General features: G+C 42.9%; 1 protein-coding gene across 2 annotated transcripts in view; it reads right to left on the bottom strand.

Annotated features, from left to right (window-relative positions):
- The window catches only part of ephb6 (eph receptor B6), a 35,298-nt gene that overhangs the window by 7,979 nt on the left and 10,741 nt on the right, over positions 1–16,578 (bottom strand). For both annotated transcript variants that reach the window (XM_034611021.1, XM_034611020.1), the window contains exons 3-5: positions 10,711–10,983; positions 9,047–9,216; positions 8,665–8,960 (exon numbers count right to left, since the gene is read on the bottom strand). In XM_034611021.1, the coding sequence (XP_034466912.1) occupies positions 8,665–8,960; positions 9,047–9,216; positions 10,711–10,983 (739 nt within the window). The remainder of the gene's footprint in view (positions 1–8,664; positions 8,961–9,046; positions 9,217–10,710; positions 10,984–16,578) is intronic.

Below are 16,578 nucleotides of genomic sequence, written 5' to 3' on the forward strand. Positions count from 1 at the left end.
CTGGCCAAAGCTCATGAGTCACAGGTTTAAAAATACATTGTAACCCTCTAAAATGCAGTGTTTGTATAATTCTGATTTGTCCTGGTTTTTTGGGGGTTGGCTCTGTCTTGGACAAAATCAAACAGGAGACACGTTTTATTTTGGTAAAGCACCAGTTTCAGTTTGCCATGTGGTTCAAAAGTTCATAGGAAACACAACGGCCGGTTGTTTGTTGTTGGCTTTGTCCAGCACGGTTATTTAAGTGTTTACAGAGGAAGTGGCTCCCGTTTGCAAGAGAGCAACAAAACCACTGAATGACCAAACTGACGCTCTGTGTTTTGGGAAACACCCTTAAATGTTGTGTTGCAAAACAATATAAATGAGATTGACACAACCCTTGTGTCCATATGTACAATGTGACGCTACATAAGTAAAATCAATAGATATTATTTTTAAATCTTCAACAGCATGTAAACATCATGGGGTAGGCAGCTTGTATGAAATGTGCTAATCTTCCACCAGCTGCCAGTTAGCTTAGCTTAGCTCCATAAGTGGAAACAAGTATGAAATGTTAGCCTCGCCATGACAACCAGTAAAAATAATGTGAGTTGTTTTTGGTGTTTCAGGTTTCCTAAAGCTTATATGAATGACATATAACAGTAAGGATTGTCCTGAAATCAAGTGGCGCAATTCATTAAAAACTATAATAACACTTTACAGTGTGTTACACAAAACTGTGAGTAGTTGAACAAATCGGGAACAACTTGATAATTAAATGATGATAAAGAAGAAGGTCCTGAACGACTGTGACGTGACGAGTTAGAGAACACAGAGAAGCTGATAAACTCTGAATCAGCCGCTGAACAGCACAAAACTCCCGACACCCCCAAGTAAAGTGATACATCAGTGCTTCATGATGGGCTGACCATTATCAACCACTTTCTGTGTCCCCTCCAGGGAAGTGACGGCAGACTGAGTGTTACCAAAATGTGTTGCAAAAAATATCACACACACACACAGACACACACAAACATTAAAGGACATTTGAAGCTGCGGGGCCGTTATCCTGAACTGATGTGATTTACTGTGGAAAATCTGTGAAATGCGCCAATCGTGAATGTCAACAGCAGGACAGTGGAGCACGGAGGTCAAGGTGACACACACTTCAGTCTGCGCTGCCACCTGCCAGAGCCTCGAGTGCTCGTCCTTAGTAAGAGTATGAGAATAGTGAGAGTACGCTGCCTCTGGGTCGGTCTCTCTCTGTGTGTGTGGGTGTCTCAGTGCTTACAGCAGTGTCAAATAAAGGTTGCATTGTGTATGCTGGTAAATGGCTGAACTGATCACACCTGAGAAGAACCCTCTCATCTGTGTTTAAAGAGTCGGTGCTCTCAGAGTTAGAGGACGAGCGTGTGTGTTTGTTTGCTCGGGTCAAGGAGTGAAACCCTGACTGTATTTATATAATCTTGTCAAGAACATGTCTTAAATCTCATCCGGTATACGTGTGAGTGGAGGCATGTGTGTGTGTGGAGGCATGTGTGTGTGTGTGTGTGTGTGTGTGAGTGTGTGTGTGTGTGTGTGTGTGTGTGTGTGTGTGTGTGTGTGTGTGTGTGTGTGTGTGTGTGTGTGTGTGTGTGTGTGTGTGTGCTGGTGCTTGGGCAGCGTGGGAGTAGAATACTAGCAGGTAAGATGTGAAAGTGGGAGAAAAATACAGAGATAAAAGGCTTTTTGTGTTCTCACTTGTCTCCGAGAGCCGACTTTGCTTTCAAACAGGTGTGAAGAGGTGGAAAGGGAGGAAAAGAAAGGGAGGAGAGAACATCGGGGGAGAATAAACGAGAAAAAAGGGAAAGAGAAACATGAAGATGGATGGCCCGGGACAGTTGGACGGTGAACAGAGGGATTATGTAAATGAGTGCCAGATGATGGGTAAAAAGAAAAAAGAGCAAACAGGGAGAGAAAGGTCGCAGGAGAGCGACTTCAGAGGAAGAGAGGGAAATATCCACCTTCCTCCATCTTTTATGTCCCGGCTGCACATTACCAGACGTGTTCTCTTACAGATCTGACACCAAACATGACTTTGCTACAAAGCCTCTTATCGGGACTGTTATGGGCAACAACTAAACCCCCTCCCCCCCCCCCCCCCCCCCCCGATTACAGCAGCCAATGAGTGCTCACCCAACCATCCACTCCCCCCTCCCTTTACTCTGTAGCGCAGCACTGAAGTTCCGTAGGTAGTAAGGAGAGAGGGAGGAGGAGGGATTGAGAACAGTGGAGTTCAAGGTTTGCTGATAAAAATCAATAAGTCTCTGCGGGACTGAGATTCCACTAATACACCAGTCTGACCAATCCAAAAATCAATATTACTGTTTTTATAGCATCAAATAACTCATTTAAACCAAACTTACAAGGATTATAAGGATTTAAAATGCACACTACCTAAACTGAATGTATTTGACATTTGGCTTTTTGGATTGTCTAATGTCCCATCTGCTAACATGGAGGGGCCGGGTAAATGCTGCAGCCAGCCACTAGGGGCACAATTGAGATGTTCTGGGTTCACTTAAATTTTTTACTTTGACTTTCAGACTGATTTGTTAATCACTGGAAAATGACTCTGTTTTAAAAGTTGATTAACTATTTCTGTAATTGTAATGATGATTTTCGACCAGATTTTTTGGACGGCTTGTTACAAATTTCGCAGATTTGAGAAAAGTGTCTGTAGATAAAATGATGATGAAAGTTTATTGCATCTTTACTCGACTGAAATCAAATAACTTTTATGTCTCAACTGCATGAAGTGTATGCTGAACTATAACCGCATCTGTTTTTTGTTCATTCTGTACCTTTGTCTTAATAACACATGATTTCGGTCAGTGTTTGTACAATTTCATTTGATGCTAAACTGTGGCTTGTTGCTATATTACAATGGAGATTAAGCTGAATCTGATCTAATCCATTTATCTGGGGAGTTCATGGTAATGAAATTTACGAGTGACGGGAGGACATCAGATAGAAAGATAGACAGATAGATAGATAGTTACTGATATGGAAAAGGAGATAAGTTACATATAAACCAAATTGAAAAAATGTTGTAAAAAGAAATAAAATAGTACAATTGAAAACATAAATTAATTTCCAAGAGGATAAACAGTAATACAAAAAAAGCAAAGGGGTGAGTAATTTGACGTTAACATAATACTTTGGTATGTAGATCACTGACCCAATTTCCCTCTTTCTCTCTTCCTCTCCCTCTTTCATGCACTCATTCCTTCTTTTGGCTTCCAGCGTAATCTCTCTCTCTCTCTCTCTCTCTCTCTCTCTCTCTCTCTCTCTCTCTCTCTCTCCCTCAGACACTCACATAAGCTCGTTCACAGATGCGACCACACAACAGGCGAGGTGGGTACACTTGGGTCAAACTGTAAATGTCTTTTCCCTGCGCTCTTCCACTCCTCGTGCAACTCAGTGAAGCCTGGAAACAGACAGACCCTATGCATGTGCTCTAATACCATGTGTTTCCAATGTGAGCTCCAAAAGAACATACGTGACAGCAAATAATCCTTCCTTGGACGTTTCCACATAAACAAGTCGGTTTTCCCAACCCATTAAAAATACAGCAGTAAAAACAGAGACTGAACTTTACTCAGAGACAGATTCAGTGCACGATATAAAATTTGACAGCGTGTTTTAGACAAATACAAAACTCCTAAGTAAAAAGATAAATCAGAGCCTGAACACTGAGTGTAACAAGTTCACAAATGTTTAATGAGGAAACATTTGGACCATCAAGGATGTTCATCATCCATGAGAAAGAAAAACCATAGTGTGGTCTAAAATAACTCATCCGCCCACAATTAGGAGGTTACGTGAAGCAAATTAGTCTAATTGTAATTGGAGGGGGTAATTTCATGTATATATTTAGGCTGCTTTTCTTTCACATGGATGTTTGCCGGAGCGAGACCTCGACTCATTAAACTTAAGCGATTTCGCAATTTCGAGTGCGCGGACTACTTCTCTTTATCCCCTGTAAGCTGCTTTGGTCCTGCACCTTCCCATCTGGGGGTCGACAAGCGCACTGTTCACCTTTTTTAGGAAAATCTTGCCTCGTCAACATGTCGCTGACAACGGATTAAAATCAAGCAGAGGCTGCCACGAGGACATTGAGATTATTACGTCCTCAGTGTTGTTTCTGTGAATGTGGGACACGAGGGGAGACAATTCAGCAATTACATTTATGAGTCAAAATCTGTTAATGTAAAATTTTTTGGCAAAAACAACAGTTGGCTCTGTCAGTCAGGATGATGATGTCATGAAGTGTAGGATCACGAGTTGTTGTCTTTACCACCATTGTCACAAATTAGTTAATGTATTTTAGTTTTATTTACATTACCCAGAAAACAGCAATGAATAATCGTGACCCATTATTATGCAAACAGCTAACTGGCTAACTGGCTAACAGTGTATTTTGCCCTTCCTCATGCCTCGTTTGTCTGGGAAGTTAAAGCAGAGATGGACAAAGACGCATGTAAAGCAGATTTGACGCAATTAAAAGGTGATCCAAATGAAATGTCTGTTAGCTTTAGATTAAATCTGGGATTTCTCTGGGTTTAAACATAGTTGGAAGTCAACAAAATATATAACGTGAGTGTAGTCGTTTTTAGATATTTTAATGTGCACATCATACACATTCAAATGGCTTGAAATAAGAGATGGATTTTTTATTCTTAGAGGAAACAAATCTCTTGCTTTCTGGTGAACAGTGTCTTTTTAGGACCAGAATGGAGTCACCCATGACACTTCAAACAATACCACACTTGCACTTTTTCTTCACTTCCTCCCCAAATGTTCTTGTTCTCCACCACGACGTGCCTCGGCCTATTTAGCGGACGTGTCTGTGCTGAGAGTGAGCACTCTAGGTGACAAATCAGCACAATCTGACAAGTCGAAGATTTCTCTGTCAGAACACAGTCACACCCCACAGAAAAAAAGAAAAGAAAAGAAGAAGAAGAAGAAGAAGCCCAACATAGGTCCAAATGAAGTCAAAGTCCGTTTGAGCATTCTGCAGTAATCCTTGTCCCAAATCCTCGACAGTGGCTTAATATACAAGAGGAATCCTGCAGAAGGATGAGGCTCGTCTGAGGATGATGCACGGCCAGGTCGGACCAGCTCTGGGAGCCCGCAAATAAAGGACTGTTTCATGTTTGGCTGAACAGGTGTAATTATGTCTCATGCTTGGCCGTGTTTCCGCCTGTGCTCTCCATCCCTCTTGTGCGATGCAAATGTCAAAGGAGAGAAACATCTTTCTCTTGTTTGGCAGGAAAATAAAATAACTGCCATGGTTGCGTGAGTCTGACTAGCTGCTGCTTGTCATCTGCCACGGCCCCTTCACATTTTTCAAAAGACTGGAGATGATCACACAGAACCCAAATGTTCTTTTTTCGACTTGCTTGAGACGAACACCTTCATAAATAATTGAGTAATGATCTTTTAATGTCAGCCTGCCAAAGTGCCGGCTGTGTTTTTGTAAGTGTTTGATGTTTCAGCTGTTTTTTTTTATTTTTATTTAGCACCGGTCCAAACGCTGCAGTGCTGTTTTCAAGGGAGTTACGGACTTAACAGAAAAATCAGGCACCACACATGAGGTAGATTAACAAGCGACTGTGAGTTTTTTTCTCATTTTCACTTTTAACACATAAAAATGGGATCATCCAAGGTCTGACACAGTGAAAGAAACATTCTGAGAAAAAAAAAAAAAATAGTTATATATAATATATATTACTATATATATATATATAATAAATAAAGTTATTGCACCTTTTAAAGACCCTGACAAACCGACTCATCTTATTCACAAACTAATATTGCAAACTCTGTGCTGTAATCAAACGACCTTGGTGCTTAATTCAAACGAGAACAAAATGTACGATTGAGAACAGCAAAGAAAGTTCGGCTACTGTTAATAATCCTTGACGACTGCATCGCCAGCCAACCATCTGCCTCCTTTCTAAATAATCCCAGGGACCCGGGGAGGACAACAATGTAATGATGCCAATCCAAATCATTAGTCAGTGGAGTGATCAACAAAACATAATCAAATGAGGGTCGGAACAAAAAGCCGGAGCAGCGTGGGCAGAAACGTGTTAGATCATTCATAGACAGGCAGCGCAGGCCTTTGCTGCGGCAGCTGAGCCGAAACCGAGGGGTGATTTGTCAGAAAACATCAATCAAGTGCGGACAAACACAAGTGCGGACTGAGTGCAGATGTAAAAGCAAAAGAGCATGAACACATTTCACAGCTGACTTGGCAGAATTAGAGGACTAATTGTCCTGGAGTTAGTTAGACTTTGAGGGCCCCCATGTGAGGGAACTGAGCTATTATGTCCATTGAAATTCCTGGTGGACCACAGAGTTTTACAGTAATTCTGGCTTTTCAGCCCCGAGACGTATGGGGACGGATTGAAACGCAGCATCAGCATCGCAGCACATTCACGCACAAAAAGAATCCTGTGCTCATCCTCTCTTTTCCCTTCACACCCTCAGACTTTTTTGCCCGCTCAGTTCTTTAAGTCATTAACTTGCATCCTCCTATCTTTCACTCTCCCTCCATCTCTCCCTATTTTCCTCCACTCACCCCCACTCCCCCTGCGGTTTCTGTCACTTGTTCACAGACGAGTGGCCATTACATCGCCATGACCTAAATGTGTCACATCCCTCGCACTACTGCTCCCTCGCTCTCTTCCTCTTTCCCTCCTCCTGCTCTCTCCATATATCCCTTCCTGTCCGTCTGGACATCTCTCAAATATATTTTTTCCCGTGTTTTTCTCCCTCTTACACCCACTTTAAGAGGTGCAAACGCCTTTGACCACGTTTGCAATTGCTGACCTTAGTATCTGTTTGGCTCTCAGCGGTGTGCATTTTTCTATTGATATTCCTTTCCTCTCCTCTCCTCTCCTCTCCTCTCCTCTCCTCTCCTCTCCTCTCCTCTCCTCTCCTCTCCTGTATCCCTACAGTTTCCTTGTATTTCCTGAAGATATTTCTGTATAGATGGCCGACAAATCGTGCACAGTTACATCACTACAGATGCATTGCATGGATGAGACACGGCCGCTCTGCTTCTCATCCCATCCCGCCCTGACCTGCCTGCCCTGTCCTCACATTTAACACACGGTTGTGAATCAGAGTGACAGCAGCTCCTTTAACTATTGATCCAGATGCTGCGTATCCCATGAAATACCGAGAGGAGAACTGACAGAAAGTCAAGATTGGCCCAGTAAAATAGAGATATTTGTACATCTTGGTTCTTGTGAGTTCTCCTGAACAGATTCACTTGCACTAAAAGGGTAAATTCACTAATCACAGTCAGTTAATAGGTAATTAAAACAAATTCAAAATTACAGACAGCTTCTGCATTAAATGCACTGTCCACCAGAACCACTGCAAATCATGTAGTTGTATAAGAAAACTTGCTTTTGCTGTTCTCTTTACTAATGCTAATTAGATCAAACTCAATGGATTAAATAATTAACCGTGACTATCTGAGGAGTAATGTGAGAAATGATTTTGACTATCGTCTGCTGCTGCAACCATTTTGATACATTTTTAAACATTCCTGTTTTTTTCCATCCATCTAGCACAAAGCCCCTTAAAGGGATAGTTCACAGAAAATTCAATTTGACTCGAAATGGCATCATTTACACCGGATTTTTGGCCTTAAAGGTTGCGCTGTAGCAACGCAATTTCCGGTACCGGACATTAAGGCTACAAACATGGTGTCAATGACGCCATTTCGAGTTGAATTTGAATGTCGGGGCTTACGGACACTTGGGTGACATCACAGGAGCAGTATGGATGCATTTTATGTTTTTTTTATGTCGTTTTTTTTCTGTTTGAAGAAGTGGTCACCATTTACTTCAATTGTATTGGATTTGTCTGCAACCCTGTTTAACCCTTAAAGGGGACATAGCATGCAAATTCCACTTTGTTAGTGCTTCTACAGGTTAATGTGGGTATCTGGCATGTCTACCAACCCAAAAACTCTGGGGAAAAAACACTCGCGCGTTTTGTTATAGTTCCTCTAAGTCAGAAACGTCATGCTTGAGCGACTCGATTGCGCTTCCTGGGTATTGTGTCGTAACAAGGAACTGGAAGTCTCCCTACATGGTCTTGGCCCGTGCATATTTGATAATTTACATCATATAAAATATGTAATTTATATCGTTTAAAATCATGGGGGGAGAGGGGGGAGGGGGGAGCTGGCTCATTAGCATTTAAAGGAACAGGCACTCAAAACAGGTCACTCTGTGGAGGGCTGTTTTATACAGGGTAAAAAGGGTGCTGTTTTATATGATCCTTGTGGTATTTTGACCAAAGTATGTTACAGACATTTCATTAAGACCCCAAGGAACCATATCAACTTGTGGTAAAATGGGCATGCTATGTCCCCTTTAAATTCCAAAAGTGCTTTGTGGACTCAAACGCATAGTGGTGAGCAGATAATGAGTGAATTCTCAATTTTGGGTGAACTATCCCTCTAACACTATGGAAGTGCAATATGAAACTGGAGATCTCTTGAAACCATCAACACAAAGCTGATTCACTTAATTATAACTAATTAAATTAATATTGTGCAGATTGTCAGACTCATCCCTGTGGAAGTCAACTTGATCTGTACGCTGCGAGACTCAGACTCACCCAAGCAGGCGGATCCATTGAGGTTGGGCTCGAAGCCTCCGTCACAGACACACCCTCCTACAGGTACCATCCATTCTCCCTCAGCATTGCAGTGCATGCGAGGGGCCGTGCCTCCCTGTGCTTTACTGTTGGGGACACATGTCCCGCTCACAGGCACTAAGGCTGTGGGCTCTGCCCCCGAGGGTGTCGCAGGGTAAGAGGCCAAGTAGAGGCTGGTGGCTGGACAGCGCCGGTAGAAGACGGACACACCCATGAGGGAAACACAAGCTCCACTGTCAACAATAGCCAGGACAAATCTGCAACATGCGTCAGGCGTTAAGAAGGAGAACAGCAAGGACATTCATAAAGCATGAGCAACAAAGTGTAGTTCAGTGGCAGTTACCCGTTGCGTGTGAGAGGGGCAAAGCTGCGTGTCTTGATGTTGATTCGACTGTATCTGTTCGGCTGGTACTGGTGAGGGGAACTGGGCTCCACCTTGGAGAAACTCTTATCTGCTGCAATGGTGTCGACTTTCACCCAACCCTCCCTGGTGTCCTTCTCCTTGCTGGACGGCTGCAGCGAGGACAGAGCGAAAGAGTCAGTGGAGGTAAAGATGAGTGGTTAACAGAAAACCAAAATGCACAGAGAGAACTTGTGGTCGACTAGCTCGCTTTGGAAATGTGCAAAAAGCAAAGCAGTTATGATAGGGAGGGAAAGGATGAGAAGAAAAACCAGCTTGAGTTTGTGCTGTGTTCTTTCCCAGGCACAGATGAGACAGTTAAGTGAGGAGGGTAAATGTTTACTCAGATATGCAGTCTGAAGGTCCCAGTGGGGGATCCTGCTCCAGTCCCTGCACAGACTTTGTGCTCTTCTCCTCTGATTCCTCATCAGGCTTTGATTTGCATATTTAAAAAGCATCTCACATCCCTAAGGATAAATGCATTCATCTGTACAAAAAACACTGCACCCTTCCCACTGTGACTGCAACAGCATATGGAGCTCGGGTAGTTTGGCCCCACCGCAACACGCAAACATGCAAAACTAAACACAGAAATATACAAATTCATCTTACAACAGCATGTCAGTCACTGGAAAAATGTGCTTACTGCTTCACTGACATCAGAGAATTTCCTGCAGTGAGTGTAAAACGGCTACTGTTGTTTATTTTATGTTCTAAAGATGTAATTAGCGGGACTCAAGTGACGTTTCTGGAAACCACAGTGGCGCGTATTTGCATTTTGGAAACCGTAGCATGTGCTTCACACCAGCGTGGTCTGAGGAGGCCGTCAATCTCAGCAGCTTTTCTTGGCAAGCGCAACAATAATCGAGGTGATTACACAATTACTTCCTTGTCATGGGATGATGAGCGCTTTTGCTGTTTTGGTGCAAACAGCAATCACATTTTTTTAGTGATTCTGTCTGAGGGTTGTTTGCTTCCAGCAGTGACGAAAAACAGCTGGAGAGAAACAGAGGAAATGTTCCCTGCTGAATCAAGTTCAGATCTTGATTTGTATGAACCACAATCAGAGATTAGGTGCAGAACATTTTGAATTTCTTATCAGTCTGTTGATGAAGATGCTGCGACCTTGTTATAGACAAGAGGACAAAACACACAACAAACAAGCTATTAAATAATTGCTGCTCGGGTGATATTCAACTCAAATATTTCCAGTTTCCCAAGTGTCAGGTCAGATAAACGTTAGACACATTTCATATTACTTCTACTTAATTTATCACACGTTTTAATTTAGTTATTTATCCATTTAGTAACAATAAACCTTATATAAAACAAATCCACATTTTTGTTATTACCGTCCCTGTCAGATATGTTAATCTATTTGAATAGTTATATAGAAATATATTCAACTGCAAAAAGCAACAAAAAAAAGAAAAGGCAAAATTTGTATATAATATAATTTCTTCCAGGAGATCTAATCAGTTCTTGTGACTCCAAATAAGGTGGATTGCACATAAAATACAACATTGAGTATGTAATAAATATATAATGGTCATATAACATGGGGATCCTAAAACAGCACATCCAATGATGTTGTTCTTCTGCCTCACCTCAGCCGCCCAGGTCCTCTCCAGCTCCCTCTGGGAGTCGGCCTGTTTGAAGTACAGGGTGAGCGTCTCTCGGCAGGTGGGTGATGGTGATCGCAGGCTGGCACAGTCACGCACCGAGAAACGCAATGTGACAAACACCCGTGGAGCCGAGTGGCGTAACAGGAAAGGTGTAGCCAACCAGTTGTCCTGCTGACGGGGGTTTTGGTTGACATTACAGACCTCAAAGGTCCGTATGAGCTTCCCCCGGTCGTCGAGGACACTGACCTCGTCCCACTGAGAGAAACAGAAACAACATTATGAGCTTGTGTAAACTCAACATAGTAAAAGAAAGATGTGATATGAAGCAGAGCGCTCAAGAGTCACTCTGTATAAACTGTGGTAAAAAACCCTGCTACGTTTAACAATTATCAACAGGGTGAATCTTGGTTTATATGTCACAAGGTAAATATTTAGGATATTTCCGGTGTGGCAGACATTTGGGTTTTGTCCTTAACTAGGATCTCACACCGCTGTTTGACATCTTCATCCTTTGTGAGAATTGTATAACAAAGCATTTGTTTCGTTCGGTTATAACACGAAGTGGTATTGAATCCAGAGGTTGTTCTTCACTGCAGTGATGTAGGTCATCTCCATGTCCTCTGTGTACTCCATGATAGATTTTCCATTGTCTAATTATCATTGATTCAGTGATTATGAAACCAGCAGTTAGATAAACCATTTGAACCTTTCAGTTAGAACAAAACATGTTTCAAGTGATGCAACTGTAATGATCAAGAAAAAACCATTTTTTTATGCATTTTCTTAACCTTAACCACTAAGCCTACCGATCTGGCTGCGTTTTACTGTTTCTTCTATCCAAATATATGCCAGGACCCCGAACCTGAGTGTGGCCCATATATAGCAATGCTACTTTCAAATCCATTCTCGATTTTGGCTGTTAGCCACACCAGTGTCAGCTGAGAGCCAGTGAGGTCATCTGTGCCAAAATTGGTTTGGATGAGGATTCACTGAAGTCACTGGGATGGGTCGCCTAGGAATCATACACTTTTTATACCAAATTAGCTCACCAGATAAATAGGGTTCATCCTCCGGGGACCTTGAATGCCAATGCAATATTTCACTGCAATACATCCAAGATCTGCTTTGATATTTGAGTCAGGACCAAAGTGCCAAACTGACAAATCAACACTGAGCCAGAACTACACATCAAGGTGATTCCTCAGAAACCATATGTCCTGATTGTACTGGTTCATACACGGGGTGCAATGTCAATGGTTTTCAAAGAAACTATTTCTTAAGTGGAAAACACTTCTAAAGGAAAACTGTTCACAATGTTTCCAGAGCGAAGAGATATTTCAAAAGTGAATTTCAAAGATTCTATACAAAATTCAGTTCACCTCCACTCACTGATAAAGGATGGGGGCAGGAAAATAAACTTAATTTCAAACTCAATTAAAACCAAAACTGTTTCCAAGGCCAAACATGACAAGAGGTAAGAAAGAAGCAAGATTCAGAGAGCGAAAACAAAACTTAAAAATATGATGTTTGTATTTTTTGGTTGGTATGTACTGTAATGAAATATTATTTATTCATGTGTATCATTACTCTTGAGTGACGGGTGGCAAACACAGATTTTTTTCATAATTTGACTCATCTGAATACTTGTGGATGCACCAATAGAAATGGACGTGAGCGGCACAGACGCACGGTTCTCAATGAGACTAACAGATGAGTCAAAATGTAAATGTAGGCTCAGGATTTAGTTTCACCAATTATACAGTACAGTGCCTCCGAGGATGAAAAGGCTCTGCTTTAAGCCCGTGTAGCTCTGAGTGACAAGCAGACCCTTTTCTGTTGTAACACAGAAGAATTATGTATTAGGCCTCATCATCATTATTCTCCCTGCAACAAAGGCAACAGGACAAAAGGTTCTGACACCCTATCAGGGCGCATTTGGCATGTGTGTGAGTTTCTGTGTTTGTGCATGTTAATGTATCTCTGCGTGCTCACGTCTCCGTCTGTGTGTTGTTCTGACAGCCAGTGCGAACAAAGATCTTTGTGGCATCACACATGAGAGAGTGCATTCGTATTTGGTCCAATTGGAATAATGATAAGATCAGTGAGCAGATAGAAAAAGTCTGAGGCGCTGTCAGTCTAATGGAGTGAAAGGACAGTTCTCTCTCTCTTTCTCTCTCTCTCTCTCTCTCTCTCTCTCTCTCTCTCTCTCTCTCTCTCTCTCTCTCTCTCTCTCTCTCTCTCTCTCTCTCCCAGGCCGTGATTCACCCTCTGTCAGGCTTGGGAATGAGAGAAATCGGATGGAGGGGACAACAGAGAGCACATGGTGGGGTGTGGGGATGCAGATGGAGAGCGGGGGAGAGGGACAATTGGGCAAACCGTGCACGGAGAGAGTGCATGTGAGTGGATATTTTTGTGTGACAGAGTCAGGTGCCTGCAGCAATGACCCTGTTGGGAAAAAAAAGGTTTTCAGCAAGAGGGTTGCCGCTGGTATCTGTGTGCGACACTCAATGTAATCTGCTTCTACCTTTATGGGAGAAAAAACACAGTTGTTTTCTGACCCCAAACCCTGATCCCCCTTCCGCTGCTGCCGCCGCCTCCCCTCCGCTCCCCTCCCTCTCCCTTTCCTATTTCTCCCTGTCTTGTGGTGTCCCTCCCTCGTGGAGAAAGAAAGAAGAAAAGCGGGGCAGATTGGGGAGGAGGGGTGGACGAAGCGTTGGAAAGAGAGAGGGAAAAAAAAATAGGGACGACTCATTGTGATTTAATTTGAACCGAAATGCCGGAGACCCACGCACTCTCATGTGATAGAGGACAGGGTGTTGTGTCTAAGTTCTGCCTCTCCTTCACTTCCTTGTCTTCCTGCAGTTATCCGTATGGTTCTTGTTTGTCCCTAGTTTGTCCTTATGTGTGTGTGTGTGTGTCCAGGTCCTGACAAATCGCCTGCATACCTGGGCATATGGCCATGATGGCATCATTCTAGTTTTATTATAATATTTTCTATTATAGTATTTGTAATTCTAACTTTTATTGTAATTTATTCAGCAACATAATAGTCATTCAACAATTGTAAGGTCAACTTGGGACCCCTATTGTTCTCCCAAATCTGTGACCTTCTGTGCCGACCTCCCCTCCCCCTTTAACGTATTCTATGTTATGTCATGTTTTGTAATCCCCTTTTTTTGCTGCAGCCATTTTGCCCTGAAATAGTCGGTGAACAATGGTCTTACTAATCACATTAATGAAGGTTCTGTTGTATTTGGGTACGAAACCTTGATGACAAGTAGCATCTGTGTTTATCTTCTACTTCAGGCCAAAATGGCCGCGGTGAAAAGGGTCAGTTGTCCATGTCTTGCTTCGAAACCAATTTCTCTCCAGGACAAATAAAGTTGTGCAGCACTTTCTTCATCATCCGTCACTCAAACACAGTCAGCTGGATTCAGGATCTTGCCCAAGGACACATCAGCACGCGGAATGGGGGAGACTGATGTGGAACCGCTCAGCTTCTGGCTCATTTATCTGGATGTTCTGCTTTGTACCTCCTGAGCCGCGGCCGCCGTCCGTTCACTGCGACCACGCTAGGGCCAAGCTTCCGGTTGTTGAGTTCATGCTTACTTGTGTGTTGCTATTGCTTGTCTGGGCTCCAGGTTCACCATCACCTTCTTGCCTGTATCCTCTGTTGCCCAGATCTTCGTCATGACTACAAGCCCCAGCTTGAGATATGATCCCCCAGCCTGCTGCGTGTTCGTGCACCCATCCGTCTGACCCAGGCCTCTAATCTGCTGCCTGACCAATTCACCAGGAACCCAAAGTCAGCCCAGGCTGAGCTCCCCTCTCAGCTGCCTGCCCCACTCTCCAGCGATCCCTGCCTCGAGCCACAAGCTTCTTACGATCAACAACAAACAGCCTTTTTAACATAGACCAACTTCTGGAAATGTAACACAGGGGCAGGTCCATAGACAAAACTGTAGAGCGGAGAAAGGGGCATGCAGAAAATATGAATGTGCACACACTCTGATGTGCAAACACACAATGGAGGAACAAAGAGTGAAAAAAAAAAGGGAGACAAAAAAGGCAAAGACTACAGTAAGAAGTGGGAAGTCTCTGCTGGTTTGACACTGAGAGGAGATGAGGGGTAGAGTGGAGATTGAGTTGGGGGATGAAAGAAAGAATTTGAGGCGGAGACCCAGTGGCTCTGGGACTGTGAAGGGCAAAAGGGAGGAAGGATTAAAAGATGGAGAAAGAAAGACAGAGACAAAGACGGTTGTCAGTACATTGAAAAGAACGGAGAGACGGTAAGAGGGCAAGGAGAAGCAGGAGGAGAGCGCAGCAAAGAATATCCCCAACACGCCTCAAGCAAACTAAAAGATGTGAGGAGAAAAGTCGGGAAAGGGTTAAAAAAAGAACACACACACACACACACACACACACACACACACACACACACACACACACACACACACACACACACACGACCTCCCTCTTCCCCCCCCCCCCCTTGATCTGTCTTTCTACTTTTCTCAGCTTGATGCCGCAGGTCAAATAACCATATCTCCATCATAGAAGCACTTCTCATCCAGGGACCATAAAGAAAAAAAAGGTCCGCCTGACTGGCTCTCTCTCTCTCTCTCTCTCTCTCACACACACACACACACACACACACACACACACACACACACACACACACACACACACACACACACACACACACACACACACATACAACCTTCCTCATGCATGTCCCCCTATTAGCATTTGCCATCATGGTTCACAGACTCCTCACACACATGCGGCCCTAATTAATCCAACATCATGTACAATTATGGTTCGACACTGGAGGCCAGACTGGGGTGATAATGACGGTGCGTTAAGCTGCGGTTAAGTGTAAGGTGATATAAAAGACTTGATGTGAGTGTGCATGTCTGCCAGATGTGGCTCGACACTACTGTACGTTCACATTTTACACCAGCATGTGAAATTCTGATGGTATATAGGGGAGTTGCTCACATCTAAAACACGCATGAAAGTAGTGTTGACGTAGCGAGTGTTTTCATTTTGATGCTCTAAATTTATAAATCAGATGTTCATGAACATATTGTCCATTTAAGGAGAGAGGCTCAGGATAATATTGTTCCGGGTAATTGGCAAAGGAATTGCACGGTAACGAGAACGGGTTCGGCTACATGTAATGTCCCACAGTTTGACTGATTATTTCAGAGATGATGACAATGAAGACGGCGTATGAGTGTAATTATGAGCCATATTAGAGTTGAGCCACAATCACTCACACATGAGTGAATTTAACTGACCCTGGGAGCTGACCCTGGCAATGTCACGCAAGTATACGCACACATGCACGCACACACACATGCACACACACACACACGTATTCACAGCTGAAGGCCAAGCGACAACCTTACATAAAGAACAGCTCAAGAATGGCAGATCTATGGTTCCATCACCACGTTTATTCCCACGCTGTTGCCCACCTGCTAAAAGCTCCACAATTCAATGTTTAATGCCGGCAACTCTGCAAGATAATGACACTGATCTGACACCAATCACAACAAATACAAATGTGTAGCTCTATTTTAATCTTTGAGCACTTCTATATAGGGCAGTGTTGGTTCTCATTAAGAAATGTAGTAAAGGATTTTCTATATTTTCTGAGATTTTAAAGACCAAACGATTAAACAGATAAGCAAGAAAATAGAGATTAATAGATTAATCAATAATTAAAATCATATTTTTCTATTTACAGGCCAGTACCAAAGAAAATTAGTAACCAGGACCAGTTCTATTTTAAAAAATTTGTTTCGTATAAACAGGTCTCTTTACTCATCAAACATACAAAAC

The sequence above is a fragment of the Hippoglossus hippoglossus genome, chromosome 16, assembly GCF_009819705.1.
Source record: "Hippoglossus hippoglossus isolate fHipHip1 chromosome 16, fHipHip1.pri, whole genome shotgun sequence".
In the NCBI taxonomy this organism is placed as follows: Eukaryota; Metazoa; Chordata; class Actinopteri; order Pleuronectiformes; family Pleuronectidae; genus Hippoglossus; species Hippoglossus hippoglossus.